The 17,363-nt window shown below is 39.8% G+C and overlaps 3 protein-coding genes across 3 annotated transcripts in view; 2 read left to right on the top strand and 1 right to left on the bottom strand.

The window, feature by feature from the left end:
- LOC130700698 (coiled-coil-helix-coiled-coil-helix domain-containing protein 2-like) overlaps positions 1-17,363 on the bottom strand; it is a 62,456-nt gene that overhangs the window by 16,456 nt on the left and 28,637 nt on the right. The gene's annotated exons all lie outside the window — the stretch shown is intronic.
- LOC130700694 (beta-1,3-glucan-binding protein-like) lies at positions 979-2,590 on the top strand. Its single transcript, XM_057522679.2, has 6 exons — positions 979-1,230; positions 1,314-1,460; positions 1,534-1,667; positions 1,739-1,931; positions 2,023-2,221; positions 2,309-2,590. The coding sequence occupies exons 1-6, from the start codon at positions 1,001-1,003 to the stop codon at positions 2,531-2,533; spliced, it is 1,128 nt and encodes a 375-aa protein (XP_057378662.1). The 5' UTR covers positions 979-1,000; the 3' UTR covers positions 2,534-2,590.
- On the top strand, positions 7,079-16,981 carry LOC130700691 (uncharacterized). Its single transcript, XM_059496822.1, is given in 6 exon segments — positions 7,079-7,206; positions 7,658-8,804; positions 8,872-8,946; positions 9,014-9,448; positions 9,520-12,227; positions 12,229-16,981. Coding segments are annotated over 6 exon segments (9,111 nt in total). The 5' UTR covers positions 7,079-7,197; the 3' UTR covers positions 16,966-16,981.

Raw genomic sequence — 17,363 nt, forward strand, 5'->3', positions numbered from 1 at the left:
TGGTTCTCGTTCGGATTGTCTTAATGGTAATTCACTGTTCTGTCAGTTGATTACAAAAAAAACATTGAAGCAATTTAATGTTAATTTACTGTTCTGTCAGTTAATTACAAACAAAATTTAAAATCAGTTTTTTGTCTTTGTTTTATTTATTAATAATTGGACTTCCATCCAGTCCTAGTGGGTCTTCAGAGTTACCCGCAAAGTATCTCCAATTTATAAACAATTCCCCTTATGGGGTAGGAAATATCATAGTTATAAGGTAAAACATTATTCTCCAGGCGAGGCTTATTTCTAAATGCATTCTCAATTTATCTGTCATTGGCTGCATAAGTTTTCGATTGAAGAAAGAGAAAAAATTGGTTCCCATTTTCTAACCCAAAGCCACAAAAAAGAACACTAAATCTTGCTAGTTCCGTGCCCAGCCCACGAACCCCCCCCCCCCCCCCCACAAATTGTGTGCTAAACAGTTAGCATCTCCTGTAATGGGTGTCTCCTATGGTCCCGGGCGTTCGCATGTGGACGTGCGACACACTGCAGCAGGCGTGTTATAATGGTTCATACGATTATTATGAGAGTACAGTTTACTTAGGTCATTGCAACCATGTTCAAGTAGCATCAGTGATAGACAGGTGTGCGTCGACGTTAATGCAGCCTGTCTGTTGCCATGTGTTTTCTCAATAATTCAGTACTGTGGAAAAAAAAGAACGGGCAAGTTGCTGGGATATTAAGCATTGTCACGCTATTTAATAACAATATATAAGCTAGGAGGGCTATTACGACCCGTTTAAAACGCAATAGGAAATATGGCCTTACCAAGCCTATTGACAAGAATTTTATGTCGTACTGGCTGACCAACAGGCAAAGTTATGACAGTGTTTTCATAATAAACCTGCTTCGTGATTGAACTCCAGATACTGCACGAAAATCGGAAAATAGCGTATAAAAAGCCGGTAGGGAAACCAGTGTTACAAAGCTCGTCGTACCTCTCGCAAGCGTCGTAATGGCTCTGCAATCCAATAGAACGCCAGCCTCTGCTTTACTTCGGACCACCGTGCTGATACTGTTGTTTTCACTCTTCTCGAATCAAATTTCGGTAGCCACAGCGGTACCCACGCTGATTTTTGAAGACAATTTCGACACTTTCAACACGTCAACTTGGCAGCATTTGATCACGGCCTGGCGTGGTGGCCAGAGTCAATTTCAGTACTACACGAACCGTACTGAAAATAGGTGCGTATATTGATCGTTTAACACGTCCATTGTTGTTCGAGTTGGGTGTCAAAGAAATGTTATTATTATTTTTTGAATCAAAGCTATGTCAAAGACGGCATATTACATATTGTTCCAACGTTCACGGCGGACCGGTTTAGCGAATCGTTCTTGTACAATGGCACGCTTAATTTAACAGCAGAAGGATGCAACTTTATCGGCCCCGAGAACTTTACCAGCAGCTGCCTCAGGTTTGCAGTTTTCTCTTTACAAACGTTGTGTTCCATATACTTACATCTTGAATTGTATCTTGAAATCATTCAGGAAAGGTGGGCTTAATGGAGACATCATTAACCCGATCCAGTCGGCAAGGATAAGAACCATTAATTCTTTCAGTTTCACTTACGGAACTGTTGAAATTCGAGCAAAACTCTCGCGAGGAGATTGGCTTTGGCCATGTATTAAGTCTTTCGTTTTTCATTTTTTAATTCAATGAATTTTTATTTGCTTTTGCTGTGCGCTTTTGAAGCTTTGTGGATGTTACCGACTGATAATGATTACGGAGATTGGCCGAGATCGGGTGAAATCGATATGGTTGAGATCCGTGGAAATGACAAAATGCAGTGTGATGGATACATAAGCGGTAACCGACGAGCCAATTCCACTTTGCATTGGGGTCCAAGCAATATGGCAGACAAGTACGCCAAAACCAGGTGGTCAAAGTAAGTTTGTCTTTTTTGTTTTTATTTATCCTACTTGTTTTCTGCAATAATTTCACTCTGGTTGGAATATCTTCATTGAACTACATATCAGGTTTCTAACAAACGGCTCGTTTGCAACTGAGTTTCATACTTACGGTTTGCGCTGGCTACCGACTGGCATCGTTTTACTCATAGATGGTGAAGCGATCGGGGCCGTATGTCCTCCAGCTGGCGGTTTCTGGAAATTGGGAGGTTCCAGCGGTACAAACATTTGGCAAAACGGCACAATCATGGCACCTTTCGACAAACGGGTTTGTGAATTTCAATCAACATCTTCTGCAAAACGAAAAAAAAAATCAATTGAACAAAACTAACGTGAAATTTTTCATATTGGATAGTTCCATTTCATCTTCAAGGTGGCGGCTGGTGGTGACTACTTTCCTGATCGCTGCCTCAATTACAATGATCAAGGAGTGGCAACTCCTAAGCCGTGGAGCACGGCAGACACCGTGCAGATGAAACCTTTCTGGGAGGCGAGGAACCAATGGTATCCAACTTGGACCCGCAATCCGGAAGACAGTCACATGTTGGTCGATTACATTCGTGTTTGGTCTCTCGGCTAACTATTTTGGATCGCGAAAGCAACATTCTGGGAAGATATATTTTAGAAGTAGAACTTTAATCCTCAGTATGTGCCGAGCTCGTTACATTTTTGGTAGTGATTTTTATTCTGTTTGTAACAATTGAACCAATTTTGCATAGATGTGGGATGGAATGTACATTAATCAGTAACTTGCGTACATTTCCTAAATAAATTCGGATAAAGGGATCCCCGTGCTGGAGAATTAGCAGGAGATAATAGAATATCATTAAGAGTTCATTATGTATAGCCTGACGGAAGCTTCAAAATTTGAAACGATCAGTTTTTTTTGTCGTTCGTCGGGCTCTAGTGATTCCGTCGCAAATGTGTATAAATTTAAATAGAACGTTTTTGTTATTACGATTTGGGGGGTGGGATGGTTTTAATGGTTTCCATGGCATAGATGGCAAAGCGCGTGCCTTGTAAATAGGAGATCACCAGTTCGAATCTCGTTGGGACCTGTTGTTAAATAAATATTATTTGGACGTAGAGAGACTGTACTGTACGTTCAGACTAGAAATCTACAATGGAGCATTCCGGACAATGTCTTCTCAACAATCGATTTCGATCACCCGGGCCAAATTTAAGATGTTGTAGTATTATCCAGTCATTTGTTGAGTGTGTCCATGCTAACGCTAAAATAGAATGACGTTCTCCTGCGTTTCTAAACGGTTTTGGATATACATATCATGAAATTCTTTATAATAGGGATGATATTGAAAAATAAAATTTAAACTGATATTATAACTTAATACACATAAATTCAACTTAACACATAAATTCATCATAAAATTTAACTTACTAATTTGTGCGGATGTTTCGGATACAACTGTCTAAACAAGTACAATTGTTTTAGACATACCGTGTGGTTCTTACAACTTCTCTAATGCACACATTATTTTTTGGTTGTATTCTCATAGTTCATTCCGGTGTTTGAACCATAAATCTAGATTGAATCAGTATCCGTAGCATAAGCCATACATTTTTTGCCTCTACTTGGAAATATTCGGAGCCCTTACGAGTAATCCGATGAGTTACAACATTTACGAGATTGAACCCCGCAAATTTTGGTAAACATTTTAACGCACGCTTTAGGTGGCTGTTTTAAGAACAAAGAAAAATGTCAATTATCTTGTAAATTCTTGGAAAAAAATATAGATAAACTTGGTAAATTAAAAAGATTTCAAGATAATATCAAATGATTTATTCTGTAACAGGCGGTGCAGCACAACCTTATTTTCAATTGTGTTCAGGTGACAATAATATCGTACGAACATGTTCCACTAAGAAAATCGAATTCTCAAAACGTTCATGAGCCTGCATTTACCTTCATATGTTATGGTAATAAAACATCGAATAATTTCATTTAAGGCAATCAAATGGAGTTTTCCAAAGAACGTTTCAAATCGACAATGGAAGGCCTTAGCGTAGGCTAGTATAGCCGTAAAATACTGTAGGCCATTTTGTGTAGCAAAGAAACCTTAGAATTGTGAAATATTACCACTGTGATTCTCAACAACTCATCTTGATCACAATAACAATAATTAACACGAGAGAATATTTACGCATTTTCGTAGTTTCTTCGTGCGCCAGCATAGGCCTACGAGTCGTAGCTGGTGTTTCATACTGTACCACATAAAATTAGGATAAATATAACATATCCATTGATTTTGTTTGTTATTACACTGCAAAGGCTGTTCCAGTTAGTTGGATCCAGGACATTGTTTTGAAAATAGAGGAATTGTTTGTGAACGAGTAGCGCTATGTTGAAAGCTCTGATATCGGTTCTACCTGATGTGATATCTGCTCAGTCGATAATATTATTTTTTTGTATGCTATATATAAATGGAACCACCAAATATTTGCATACTTGCATTGACTTGAATGACGTCCATGATGCAGCGTGCATGCATTCCTATTCGTTGTGTTGGTTACCCTCGTCTTTCTGCTACCAGATCATAATCGATTGTTGTATAAGATTAAAAGAAGTCACATAAGCTACATCGTTTTTTTCTTCCCCCCCCCCCTGTCAGGTCGTTTTGGATAAAAGACGTTACATAAAATACACATGTTAATTAAATTTTGTTAAAAAAGGGTTTTATATGGTATCCAGTGGACAATCAACTGAAAAGGGCTGATATAACTGAAATCCCTGGATGATAGATTCAATTACCCATTATGGAAACCAACCAACAATTCCTACAGGTTGGCATAGTGCTCAAGGTAGTTATTAAACGCGAGGTGGATGATGTTGTCATTCTGCGTCTAGACGGGTTTTCAGGAAGCTAGTACGTTCATAATATTTTGAAAATTTTATTCTAAATAGCTGCCATTATATTGAAAACAAATGATTTGTGAAATCAACTTTCGGGCAAATTGATTTGTGTAATTTCGTGATCAATTATCACGAAATGATTTTGATTCCTGTGGCTGGTTCGCGATTCCTCCGGCCAACTATGGTTTTAATAGCAACCTGGTTTTTAACGAATTTTAGCTATTTGTTAATGTAAATTTGCAATAAGCGGAGTATGCTTTTCCCGTTAAAATTTGAATGATGATAGTTTGTACTTCATTTTTTAAATAAATGCAATGTAGGCTACAACATGCAAAATGAATCAAAAGTAGAGCAAAAAATTATCGGTTGTTTCACTGTGCCAATCGTTCCCACAACTGGCGGCGTTTAGAGATATTCGTGACCATATACATTCTCATAGAAACACTATACGCGACTGAACCGTAATTAGGGTAGCTCTTTTATCGAAAAAGTTCTTTGAAGGAAAAAAATACATTATGTAAAAAGTTATAGCACAGACGCCTGTTTAAATCACACGTTAACGAGAAATTGATTTATGCACGGTTTCGTCTTTCCTCCGTTTTTCAAGGAGATACTTCCTACCTATCCACGTGATTCGTAGTTGGGAATTCGTTTCCATTGTCCGGTATTTAATTCGACTCAAGTCGTGCTGAATAGATGACACTATTATTAACGATGGGCTAGTTTTTGGATTCCACGAATAGTAAACAAAAAGGATTTTCGCACCATAAAAATTGAATTTGCACTGTCGTTGTATAGTTGTGGTTGGTATAAAGTTTTTAAATTTGTGCCTGGTTGCGCAGTGCCTTTTCTACTAGAGTCCTATACATTAACCAGGCATATTTTTGTTTAACGGAAGGGCGAGATTTGTTTACCGAGTAGCAACAAAACAAGAACGGTGGGGAAACTTACCGTACACAATGTTTCCTGTCATGAGTCCATGACTTGCGTATTTAGCATACTGTGGCTCAAACAAAATGTGCGTTTTTGATAAACAAATAGTTTGTATAAGGATCTTGATAAATCGATTTCCATTTTGATGCAAACTGAAATAACTATCTCTGTTTACTTATTTTACCAAATGCTCTTTCCTATTTCAGTTGCGTACATTTCGTTAGTTATTGACGAGTCGCTCATTGTGTAGCTTTGCGTGCTTCATTTTGCATTAGCAAACGCATTTACGTCAGCTTGGCAACGCTGATGTGTTTAAAAAACTATTTCCCTTTTTTCTAGGAAAATGCTTGGACTGATTCAAGTAACATTGACTGCAGTGTGTACAATGAGCTGAAGAAATCCAATAGCTTGAGTAGATGATTGAACAAAATTGGTAATAAAAAAATCTCCCGACTATTGGGGGAACGGACTTCAACCAAACTTGGGAAACCATTTGACAGCGGTTGTTTACATTTTGCGTTTCTAGCAGTCTTGTGAGTGAACTAAACGAAAAAATACACTTTTTTCTTTTTCAACGATTTATATACCCTTCTTTACTGCGTTTTCGAGGAACCATTAAGCACCAATCGCTGGACGCGAATTTAATTCGTTTTTGTTTTGTTTTCTTCCCAAAACCATAGATAAAAGAATGGTTGGCGTAGGGTAAAAGGTCTGTCCTTTTAAAATACATTTTGTTGATGCTACGATCCGTATGACACTGTATTTTGCCGCTGGTCGAAAACAAACCAATTGACAACGAATGTTTACATTTTGTGTTTCTAGCAGTCTTCGGAAAACTAAACACAAAACTGCTTTTTTTTTTCAACCGGTTTTCAAACCTTCCTTTAATGCGTTTTCGGGGAAACACTAAACACGTAAGCTAAGGCTATCGCTGAGCACAAATTTAATTCCATTTTTGTTTAGTCTTCTTCCTAAAAGCATAGATAAAAGAAAGGTTTGGAAGAGGTCTGTCCTAAAATACATTTCGCTGATGCTACGATCCGAATGACACAGTATTTTTCCGCAGGTCGAAAACAACTCTTTTAATGCCCATTCCGTTTCTTTATTGCGATGCGAAGCGCAGGATATAAAACGTAGTCTATCTGATTTCGCCGCAACAAAAAAAGTAAAAGTATCGTGTCCATTTAGGCAAAATCCACTCGATCTCAAGTTCCTACGACATCCCTACACTCAAGTTTTAAGGTCCAAAAACCAGACTGCCAGTGGCGTTTCAACAGCAGTCGAAAGCAGAAGCTTGTTCTCATTCTGAACGCAACCCTTGATTGCGAAACAAACATATAGTGGTTGAAGTACAAAGCTGAATGTGACTAGCTTTTACGTATTGAAATTTTACATCTTAAAAATCCGTGCATTTGGATCCTAAGTGAAAAGAAAAAACCATGGATTTGGTAAGTAACATTTTCAAATTGTGAGTTGGTTGTGAATTTCGGCTGTATAGTGGGCCGTTAGATCCACACAACATTACGTGCAAGCTCTGTGCTGTTTACGTGCACGTTAGGCCTGTTACTTGTTATCACCGGATGGTCTGCCGCGCCCCTTTTTACTATCGTTTGGGATTTAATTTTTAAAATTCTGTTTTTCATTTCCTTCTTTGCAGTCGTCTTCATTAAATACTGCTTCCATAATGGTGGACGTAGCTATAGCTGTATTTTATATTTAATTTATTAATTTATGGTTTGACTTTTATGGTGAAATTCGCGTATAGCTTCGCATGCCCAACCGCCTTTAGCGAATTTGACGACGACTTCGTAGTTCATTTGCCGACGGCTATGAATATGTGACACTTGAATTGATATCCCTGTTTTTCTGTTATTTGACTCCGTCTTTTGTTTATATAAGTTTCCAACGGCGATGGACGAGAAAAATTCCACTGAAAGTTCTAACACTCCAACACCAACAACATCGCTCAACAACAGCGATGACGTCATTGAACACATTAGAAATTGGATTCAATTAGACGCCAAACCGAAAATGCACGAAAATGCCATTCAACATATCGAGTCGTTTGTGGATCGAAAAATTTCTTGCCTCGAATCGACTTTGGTCGAGAGACAATATGTTAAAGTCGTATTGGAAATGTGGCTGAGAAAGGGTTTACGAAAGGCCGTTGGTTACCTAAATGATGAAACAATCGATATCAGCGTCGAAATGCCCACTTTATTGGAAGAATTAAATTCCATTAATTCATTCGAAGATATTGGTCTCAAACTAAATGAAGCGACGTGCCAACTGACAAATTTGTGTAAAGCAGGATGCCAATATTTACAGCTAATACTCAATCAGGTGGATCTTTTTAAAAATACGCCACGTTTCTCGGTTCTTGTCTCCAGTTATTTCAAGCAATTTAAAGAGTTTTGCATTGGCAAAGTCTTTTCCAGGTGTTTAGATGATGTCACTAAAGATCAAATTAACGATAAGAGAAACTGCGAATTTATTGTCGCACAAAATGTACTTTTAAAAGTCGCCACCGAAGACCTAGGAATTCAAAATGCTTTGGAGGAATACTTCACGGGAAAGGACGTCAAGGACTTTGATGGCGCAAACGGGCAAGACTTGATCACCCAACTAATGGAGATCTTTGCTAGTTGCTGTGATACGACTGTAAATGAATCATCGACATGGTTGAATCAGCAAAAATCAGAAAAAGAATGGACACCTAAATTGCAAATCTTGGTCAAAGAGACGTGCAAGGCTTTCTTGTTACCTAAGACGACAATCAAAGTCAAAGATAAATATGGAAGAAAAATAATATTCATCAAAGGCGTTTCTGTCTTTGTCAACAAAATTATTGACGAAATGAAACGACTGAAAGAAAAAAATCCCGAAGTGCAAGAAATTCAGATTGTCGGACTGTCATCCGTTCACGTTGATTGCCATCTGGAGAACGAAATCTGGTACGGAACGAACGTGGGCATTGTTGCTGATAGAATTTTCATAGATTACGAAGACTGCCGGAATGGCCACAAATATAACTTCAAAGCGAAAGGTAGTTGTTTTCTGTTGTTGTTTATTGTTATTTTAATTCGAATGCTTTTCAATGCAAATCACGGAAGAACCTACCGAGCCGATGGAAGCTCATAATTTTTTTGGCGATTTCGCCGTCTGCTGGGATGTCTCGGGCAAGAACGGTAATGTAGCAAACTGCACTAGAAACTTGGAACTATATCAATATTCACATATTTCAATTTTACGCAGGAGAACCTCGTGGGCCTGGTACGAGCGGCGGCAACGTACACATCATTTGCAACGAAATGTTCAACGCCAACCGATGGAAGGTTATTTCTGATGGCGGCAAAGGAGGTGACGGGCAGAATGGCAGTAGTGGGGAAAGGCAAAGAGAAGAAGAGACTCACAAATGGTCCAAAGAATATTTCAATCAAGTGTTTCCTTCCATGTCGACATTTGGAAAGGGAGAACAAACGAAAGACACGGTTTCAAACGATGCAGTTAAAAGAGTTCTGACGGCGCTAAGCGAGTTATTGCCAATTGAAAATCGAATATCTGGGAAAGATGTGCAACCAGACAATCCAGGTAATTTTTTCGTAAAGGGCACTGCGAAAGATGGAAGTAAGATCACCGTATCGTACTATCAGTCCAAAACAAAACGACACACACTCATCTTCTGCCAAGGTATTAGCCATATATTTTCTTTATAAATTAAACGTTCTTATCGGTAGCTTACTAAAAATGCCAATCACCAGGAAGCAGCGTCGGGCAAGGTGGGTACGGGGGCACCATCACTTTTGAATTTATCATTGGAAAGGACTCGTTTGCAATGGAATCCAGGGTTCCGGTTGTCGGTAAGGATAATCGTCAGCCAAGGACTGTGCGGATGGGTGTCTACCAAGCAAAGGGTTCTGATGGCGTAACGGGAATACCTGTAGGCGACGTTGGTTTCATCCACAGGTTAGACACATCTGAGGCATCTGCAAACCAAAATCTGACAGGCCAATACATTGGCTTCGAAAATGATGTTAGCCTTCGGATGGAAAGTAGTCGTACGAAACCTAAAAGACAACCCAATGATTCTGATAATTATTACGCCAAACGATGGAAAGGAGAATATGCGTCGATTGCTTACCATGGTCTATCCGCATACGGCTCAATCCAGCCACTGCAATCAACTGTAGAAAATGCCACGAAACAGAAAGCCATCGTTCGCCAAAGTCTCACTCAGCACGTAATCCAAGTGGATGAACGGAAGCAGATGTTACAATTTCTTCAGGCAAGATTATCCAGCAATTGGGGAGAAGAAAAATTTACTGACAATGTTGACTTATTAGTCAGCCAAATGAGAGACAAGGAAACTCAGCTTCATCAGTTAACGTTGCAGTGCAGTCGGGGCCTCCACAACATCGGGTCAATGAGATTCGTTAAACCTGCAGAAATAAATTGGAGTCTGAAATCGGATGGGATTAGCGTTTCAAACACCACGCGATTTTTAGTCGGTCGACGTTCAGTTGGACGTCGTCCGGTTGATTTCCGGCAAAAACCATCTGTCAACGTCAGGTGCCTCGAAATGCTGCCAACAACGAGCGGCGTCAATAGCGCTTTACACAGCATTTTTGGTAGAAGGAATTCAAATGGGGTGTATAATTTAGACGACGAGAATATAACGAAGCTTCGCCAGTCTCTCGCCACGTTCATCCGCGATAACAAAAACAAGGCAAAAGTTTCAGGCTTCATCAAGCAGTTTGTACTACGTGTACAAAAGAGCGATGCATTAGATTGTCCCGTCGCCAGTGATGTGAAAGTTGCTTATTTCAAATTCCAACGGACGAACAGCGAGCAAAGTGAATTCAACTGGCAGAATGCAACAGAATTTGAGGATTTATTTGAGGAATACGCTAAATTTGTTGAGAAACCTTCAACTCCAGTGGCATCAGCTGAAGTTGAAATGCTAATAATTATTCGTAAATTCTCCATCCACATATACAGCGATCAATCATCATCATTCAAGTACAAGGAAACATTTAAACCTCAAAGGTCGTTTCCCTGCAGCTATATTCTTCACAAGAGAAACGGAGAATTTCAACGGGTTGAACCAAACCTTAAAATGGAAGATTTCTGCAAAATAGATGACGATGAACTGTTTGAATGTCCGCCCATCCAAAGTACGTATTTCCAAAAATTTTTGGATTCTCTTGAAAATCACGGCGCTAACAAACAAGTCATCGCTTCAATGAAGAAGCTCAACCCTGAATACGGTGATACACCGGATAAATTGTTTGAGTTGCTTCTCAAATATTGCCAACGAAATAAGGAAACTCAAGAAGATTTTGACGTGAAATTGATAGATGAATATTCGACCGATTTCTGCCGGTTGGCTGAATGGATAGAAGAGCACAATTGTCGAAATATAAGTTCCATCATCTACTTGAATATCGTCAAAAATTACTCGCCCTTCGAATGGCAGAAACATTTTTTAATGTTTGAAATTTGCGATCGGATTACGCAATATGATATTCGTAACATCCCTCGTATTAAAAATTGTGTCCATACAATAGCCGATAAAATGCCATCCATGGTGAATCTATTACGCAAATTGGTTGCCACATCCGATAGCTGTTCTGTACTACAGCCTCAGAATTTATTGCGGCTCTTGGCCTTGGTATCAACGGATATCGAACAAGGTGACGGAATCGTAAGTCAGCAGTTGCCGGAGCTCCAACTACTGCCTCTTAACGATTGGTTTTACCATTTAAAAAGCAAAATGTGGGAAAACAAAGTCAATCAGCTGCCCGTCAGCGATTCTAGTATTCCAAAAGCGAATAAAAAACTCAGGAATCAGGCCGTTTACATGTTACTGGAACTTGAATTTAAAAACGACGAAAACGTTTGTGACGACTTATTGGAGAAAACTAAGAACTTAGAGACGGCCGTTTTGGATTTGCAAAAAGCTCTGTATCCAGTAGCGAATCTTAGCAAAGAATATGACGAAAGATACATTGACGATATCATAAACATGATGGAAGAAGATATGCCTCTGGATGAAGAGCGCTTCGTGAAGAGCAAAGAATATCACAAGACCTTGGCCGACGTCAAAACAAAAATAAAGGAATCTAAATTAAAGTTTGATAAAACGAGTGAAAGCGGCGAACAAGAATACAAGCTAACAGAGAAAAGAATAAAGAAACTCATCAAGCAATGGCAGAAAAATGGCTTAGAACTGAACGATAAATCAGTTGTTGATTTTCTCTGCGTCTATGATTGCGCCGTACAGAAAACGTGTACGAAGGAAGGTGACCAACAAATATTCCAACTACGGGACACTCAGAGAGTGGCGATCATGACATTGCTGACATCAAAAAAAAAATCCACGTTGGTACAAGTGTCAACTGGTGAAGGCAAATCGCTGATTGTCACTGGTGTCGCAATCGCCTTTGCCCTTTGTCGAAATAAAGATAACAAAAAAAAAGAAAATCGATGTTATTACAAGTAATGATGTGTTGGCTCGCCGAGATTCCATGATGTCGGTGGCCGATGGTGGGCTGCGGGATCTTTATGAATATTTTTATGTAGGTGTAGCAAACAATTGCAGCCAATGGGTGGACGAACGAATCGAAGCCTATAACGCAGCAGTCGTTTATGGTCAATTGGCCAGTTTCCAGCGAGATTATTTACTGGATGAATTCTACGGTCATAACATCCGTGGGGACCGCACTATGGACCTTGTTATTGTAGATGAAGTCGATTGCATGTTGCTCGATCGCGGCAGCATTGCGCTCTACCTATCGCACGACATCCCCGGCATGGAGATGCTCGAATCTCTTTACGTCTTCATTTGGGAGAAGATACACAGCTCTTCAATCGGTTCGGATAAGCTAGCAGTACGAGAATCAGTTAAAGCTGCTGTCCTCTATGACCTGTATGGAGCTATAACTAAAAACCATTTGGAGTCCATTTCCGATTCCCTGAAAGACAAGCCATCGGAAAAGAATGAACTATGGTACCATTTAATTGAAACAAATGTCATCGACTCAGAGGGTCGTTTGTTGATGGAAAACGATATTGAAAACATCAAATTTAAAAACGAAATGGATCCTAAGATTATCTTTTATCTCCGTACCGTGGCTAACCGTAAACGGAATATTCAAATACCAACGCATTTGATGCCATTTGTTGAACTCCATGTTGACACTTTGCTAGACAATGCCATGAAAGCATTGGAACTCCAACGCGACGAGGACTATGTCGTCGATCAAGACCGAACGGACAACAGCCCAGATCTCAATCCTCAAGTGATTATAATCGACAAGGACACGGGGGTGGACGAGATCTCATCGCAGTGGGACGGAGCACTGCATCAGTTTATTCAGCTCAAGGAAGGCTGCAAGTTGACGTCCCAATGTCTAAAGGCTATTTTTAGTTTTACCGCACATTACATCCTGGCTTACGAAAAGACGTTAGGTGTTTCGGGAACTTTAGGATCCGGACCAGAGCAAGAATTCATGCAAAGAAGCTATAAGAGCACTCACTTTGTGATTCCAACAGCTTTCCAGAAACGTTTTTATCTTAAACCGACAAAAATTTTTAAATCAAAGGACCACTGGCTCCATGCGATGGTCAAAGAAACACGAAAGATTATTCTTCCTGAAGATCAAGCTAAAGCTCGTTCTCTTGTCATCTTCTGTCAATCAATCAAAGATGTGAATATTGTCCACAGCTATCTGAAAAACGCTTTAAAGTCGGAGCTCAATGACAACCACATCCATTGTTACACACGTGGTTATGAGAAGTTTGCTTTCGAAGGTAAATCCCTTGAAGTCGGCCACGTGATCATTGCCACCAATTTAGCGGGTAGAGGTACAGATATCAAAATAAGCGAGCAATTGAAAAAAAACGGAGGTCTACACATTTGTTTGACTTTTTTGCCGAAAAACGAGCGGATTGAAGAACAAGCGATGGGACGTACAGCTAGGAATGGAGCGCCTGGAAGTGGAATCTTTCTTTTGTACGAAGAAACGTCAACAGGAAAAAAATGGGGCGCCGGAAAATGGCTAAGCATGAAACAGGAGCGTCACTGGAAAGAAAGCCTACAAATATCCTGTTTAAGGACCGATTTGCGTAAAGTGGATGTCGAATCAGAATACATGGCCGAGTTGTTGGATTACTACACTGAAGTGACACGAAAACTGAAAGAACAAAAACGTCAAGATCGGGAAATTAAAATAATTTCCGACTGTGTGCTGGACAAATGGGCTTTGTGGCTTGACGAATATGGCGATCCTTCAAAGTTGCCCCGTTATTCGGGTTTTCGTACTAAACTTGGACTGCCAGAAAGCAACACAGAAGACTGCAATTGGATGACCCCATTTCGTTCTCTTGCCATGGCCAAACATCTGGCTATGCAAAGGTCATCTCAGTCTCAGTCGACGGCTATTGAAATTCTGAATCGAGTCATCGCTTCAAACGATAGTTCTTTGTATCCAGCTGCTCATTACTACCTTGCTTTCATTTTGATTCAAGAAGATTTTAAAGAAAACAAAACTAATTTCATTCAAAATCTGCAAAGGTGCGAGGCTATGTTGAACAATCACATAGACATGCACTTATCCTTTTATCGCAAAGTCGCTCATGTAACGCCTGAGCAAACTCCAACGTTCTGCGTCGTCGACGCCTATAAGCAGCAAAAAAACAATGTGGTGAAAATCCTCGAATATTTCATCGGTTCCGTCCGGGCTTTACTTGGCACTCACTATTGCTCAGCCTCTAATCTGAGGGAAGCTGGGCGAAGTGGCCCCGAAAAGCTTGGCATCGTAAAAATGAAAAAGAAAGAAGTTGAAACATTCATACAAAAAAAACGTTCTCCATATGTCGCGCATTTTCAAAAAGAAAGAAAATTAAATGGTGAGCCTAAACGCCACAAAATCAGTCGCGAGAAAGCGGACGAACTCTTTCAATCATTGGTCCAAAGTAGGTGCATCACTTGCCAGCTCAACGATATCCCTAATCGGGAAGCCATCGTTCAGCAAGTAGCGAACGAATACGGAATCCCGAGTCTGATAAGCAATTTAAAATCCGTCTTTGGGAAGGAATTAACTGAGGAGCAGATCGAAAAAAGTCTGAAAATAGGAAACCTGATCCCGTGCACGAGAAAAGCTTTTTGGAAAGAGCTGGAGAACGCACGTGCCCTAGAAGTTGTGAAAGATGGATTATGTCCTAAAATGAAATGCGTCGTCGTTTTGGAATCCGAATGCGATGTCGAACCAAGTGAACCAGACAGAAAAATACTAAATCGAGAAAATCGGATCAAAATCGAGTTTGGATTGAATTCTTTCGATCAAAACTGCCTAAACGTGCTGTACAACCCAATTTACGACAACATGAATGACTTGTTGAAGCAAAAGAAAATCATGTTCGACAAAGACTACGTTATTGAACAACTTGGCGATGAGTACTGTCACCGAAAGGAGAATTTTGAATTCAATCGAATTGCACAGCTTAATCTCGACACGCTAGAAAAAAAAAGCAACGACTTGTCCTTTTCTTACTCGTTGGGGAAGAATGATTTGCGCCGAGTCAACATAACTAGTACTAGCGAGCAGGAAGACGTTTGGAAAGCGCTAGTTGAACAGAAAATCATTGATTCATACGGCAAATTGTCGTCCAACTACCAAAAATTCAGCTATCCCGCATGTCCGGCTTACGAAGAACCTGTCATGCGTTTAATTGGCAGGAATTTCGTCGCTGAAATAGTTAAACGTCAATGGCTAAGGCTAAAGGCTGACAAAGACCCCAGTTGTTTGAAAGCCATAGATTTGTTACCATTGAAACCATATCGAGATATGCTTGGCGATTTGATGGCTGCCCACGTCATCTCTGGTGCTCGAGTGACAGAAGATACAAAACTCATCGAGGAGAAAACAATGGAACTTGAAGACGCAGATGAACGTAAATGTGTTCGGAAGTTTCTGAAAAGCCACCAAGCTGTTTATGCTCCCGAGATGATCAAATCTGATGTTTTTCTTGACCTTATCGAAATGGATATTCGAAAGATTCCAAACACCAAGAACATTTCTATGGAACTCTACGCCTTCGATCTCGCAGGATTCAATCACGTCATGGATGTTAAAGATCGAGATGTGTCATGGAAAACATACTTGGGAGCAATTTTTGCCGGTGCTGCTGGTATCGCTTCGGCTAGTGCTGGAATTTTCTTGATTCACGAAAAACTACTATCCTTTGGACTGAGCAAAAATTTATTGTTGATGGGAGGAGTATCAGACATTTTGTACGCCATAACGACCATCCTGACGCGCAGCAACTTCACGTGGGCCAATTACACTCGTCAAAGGATAATGAGTGCCATTGGAAAAACAGAACTCATGGACACGATCAAAACCATTTTCAAAATATATAGTTCGACTGCAAACGCTGATTCAAGGGAGGCAATTCGATTGGCCGTCGGCAAAGAAAGATGGAAACGACGGCGCGAATGCCAAATAGAAAGTGAAGTTGCCTCAGGTGGGACTCCGGGACGGATTGAACTGAAATCACACAAAACGGAGTTTTTTTTTCACATCCAAGTCCATTATCTTTTACAAGAGTTTGGTAAAGATGTACTTAGAGAAATCCAGACATGGCTTGCCAAAAACATGACTGAAATTCGAAAAAGGTTGATCCAGTTCAACGAACTTCACGGAATCGGAACATCCCAGGTCTTCGTTAGAAAGAAGTTGAACGAATTGATTTCTGGAATTGGGGAAAAGGACGGAAAAGGACACAAATGGGTCTCTGATATTACCGACGCCATGACTTTAATCATCCCTCAACAAACAGCAGGAAGTCTGTTAACACAAGAAATAGCTGACGAAGCGATCCGCAAGATGGAATCTGTTTTCCATGACTGCGAGGTGCGAATGGGGTTAATGCACGGGACTGTCACAGGTATACGCAAATTCCTATCAGACCTGGAGAATCATGACGAACGTATAGTTCCAACAGCTGAAGATATCGACGTTGAAGAAGCGTTTAAGCGTTTTCAAAAAAGAACACTGGCTAACATAGAGGATGAGCTGAAAAGACAGGTGGAAAAGATACTGGATTTGTTGAGGCAACAAATTCATCAAGTCGCCTCTAACCAAGTCTCTAATTTAGCGAATATTAATTCCGAAATATTCGCCACGTTTTTGCAGTTGGCTTAACCGAAGTTGAATATTCCGTTATTATTCGAATTATCTACCTAATTGCGCCTTGTGCGAGGACGAAAAATATCTTCAAACATTTAGGGGTTTATCAGATTTTTGTCAGTAATTTTAGCTTTTCACTTGATTTGGTGGGAGAGGGGGAGGGTTATAATGTTGCTTGTGGAATTTTTTTTTTTTTAAATAGCATTAGTATTATATTTCATTCAATCCTGTTTGGACATTGAACTGATTTTTTAAATTTACCTTTCTTTACTTCATTTTTTTGTTCTAGTTATATATCACGTAATCGACCAAGAAATTTATAATGTGTTATTCCCATTATGTTTCATTGAGTTGAATATAAAGAAATTCTAATTCAATATTTTTTTATTCCGTTGCATACAACTAACTACTCT

The sequence above is a fragment of the Daphnia carinata genome, chromosome 9 (genome assembly GCF_022539665.2).
Source record: "Daphnia carinata strain CSIRO-1 chromosome 9, CSIRO_AGI_Dcar_HiC_V3, whole genome shotgun sequence".
Taxonomy (NCBI): Eukaryota; Metazoa; Arthropoda; class Branchiopoda; order Diplostraca; family Daphniidae; genus Daphnia; species Daphnia carinata.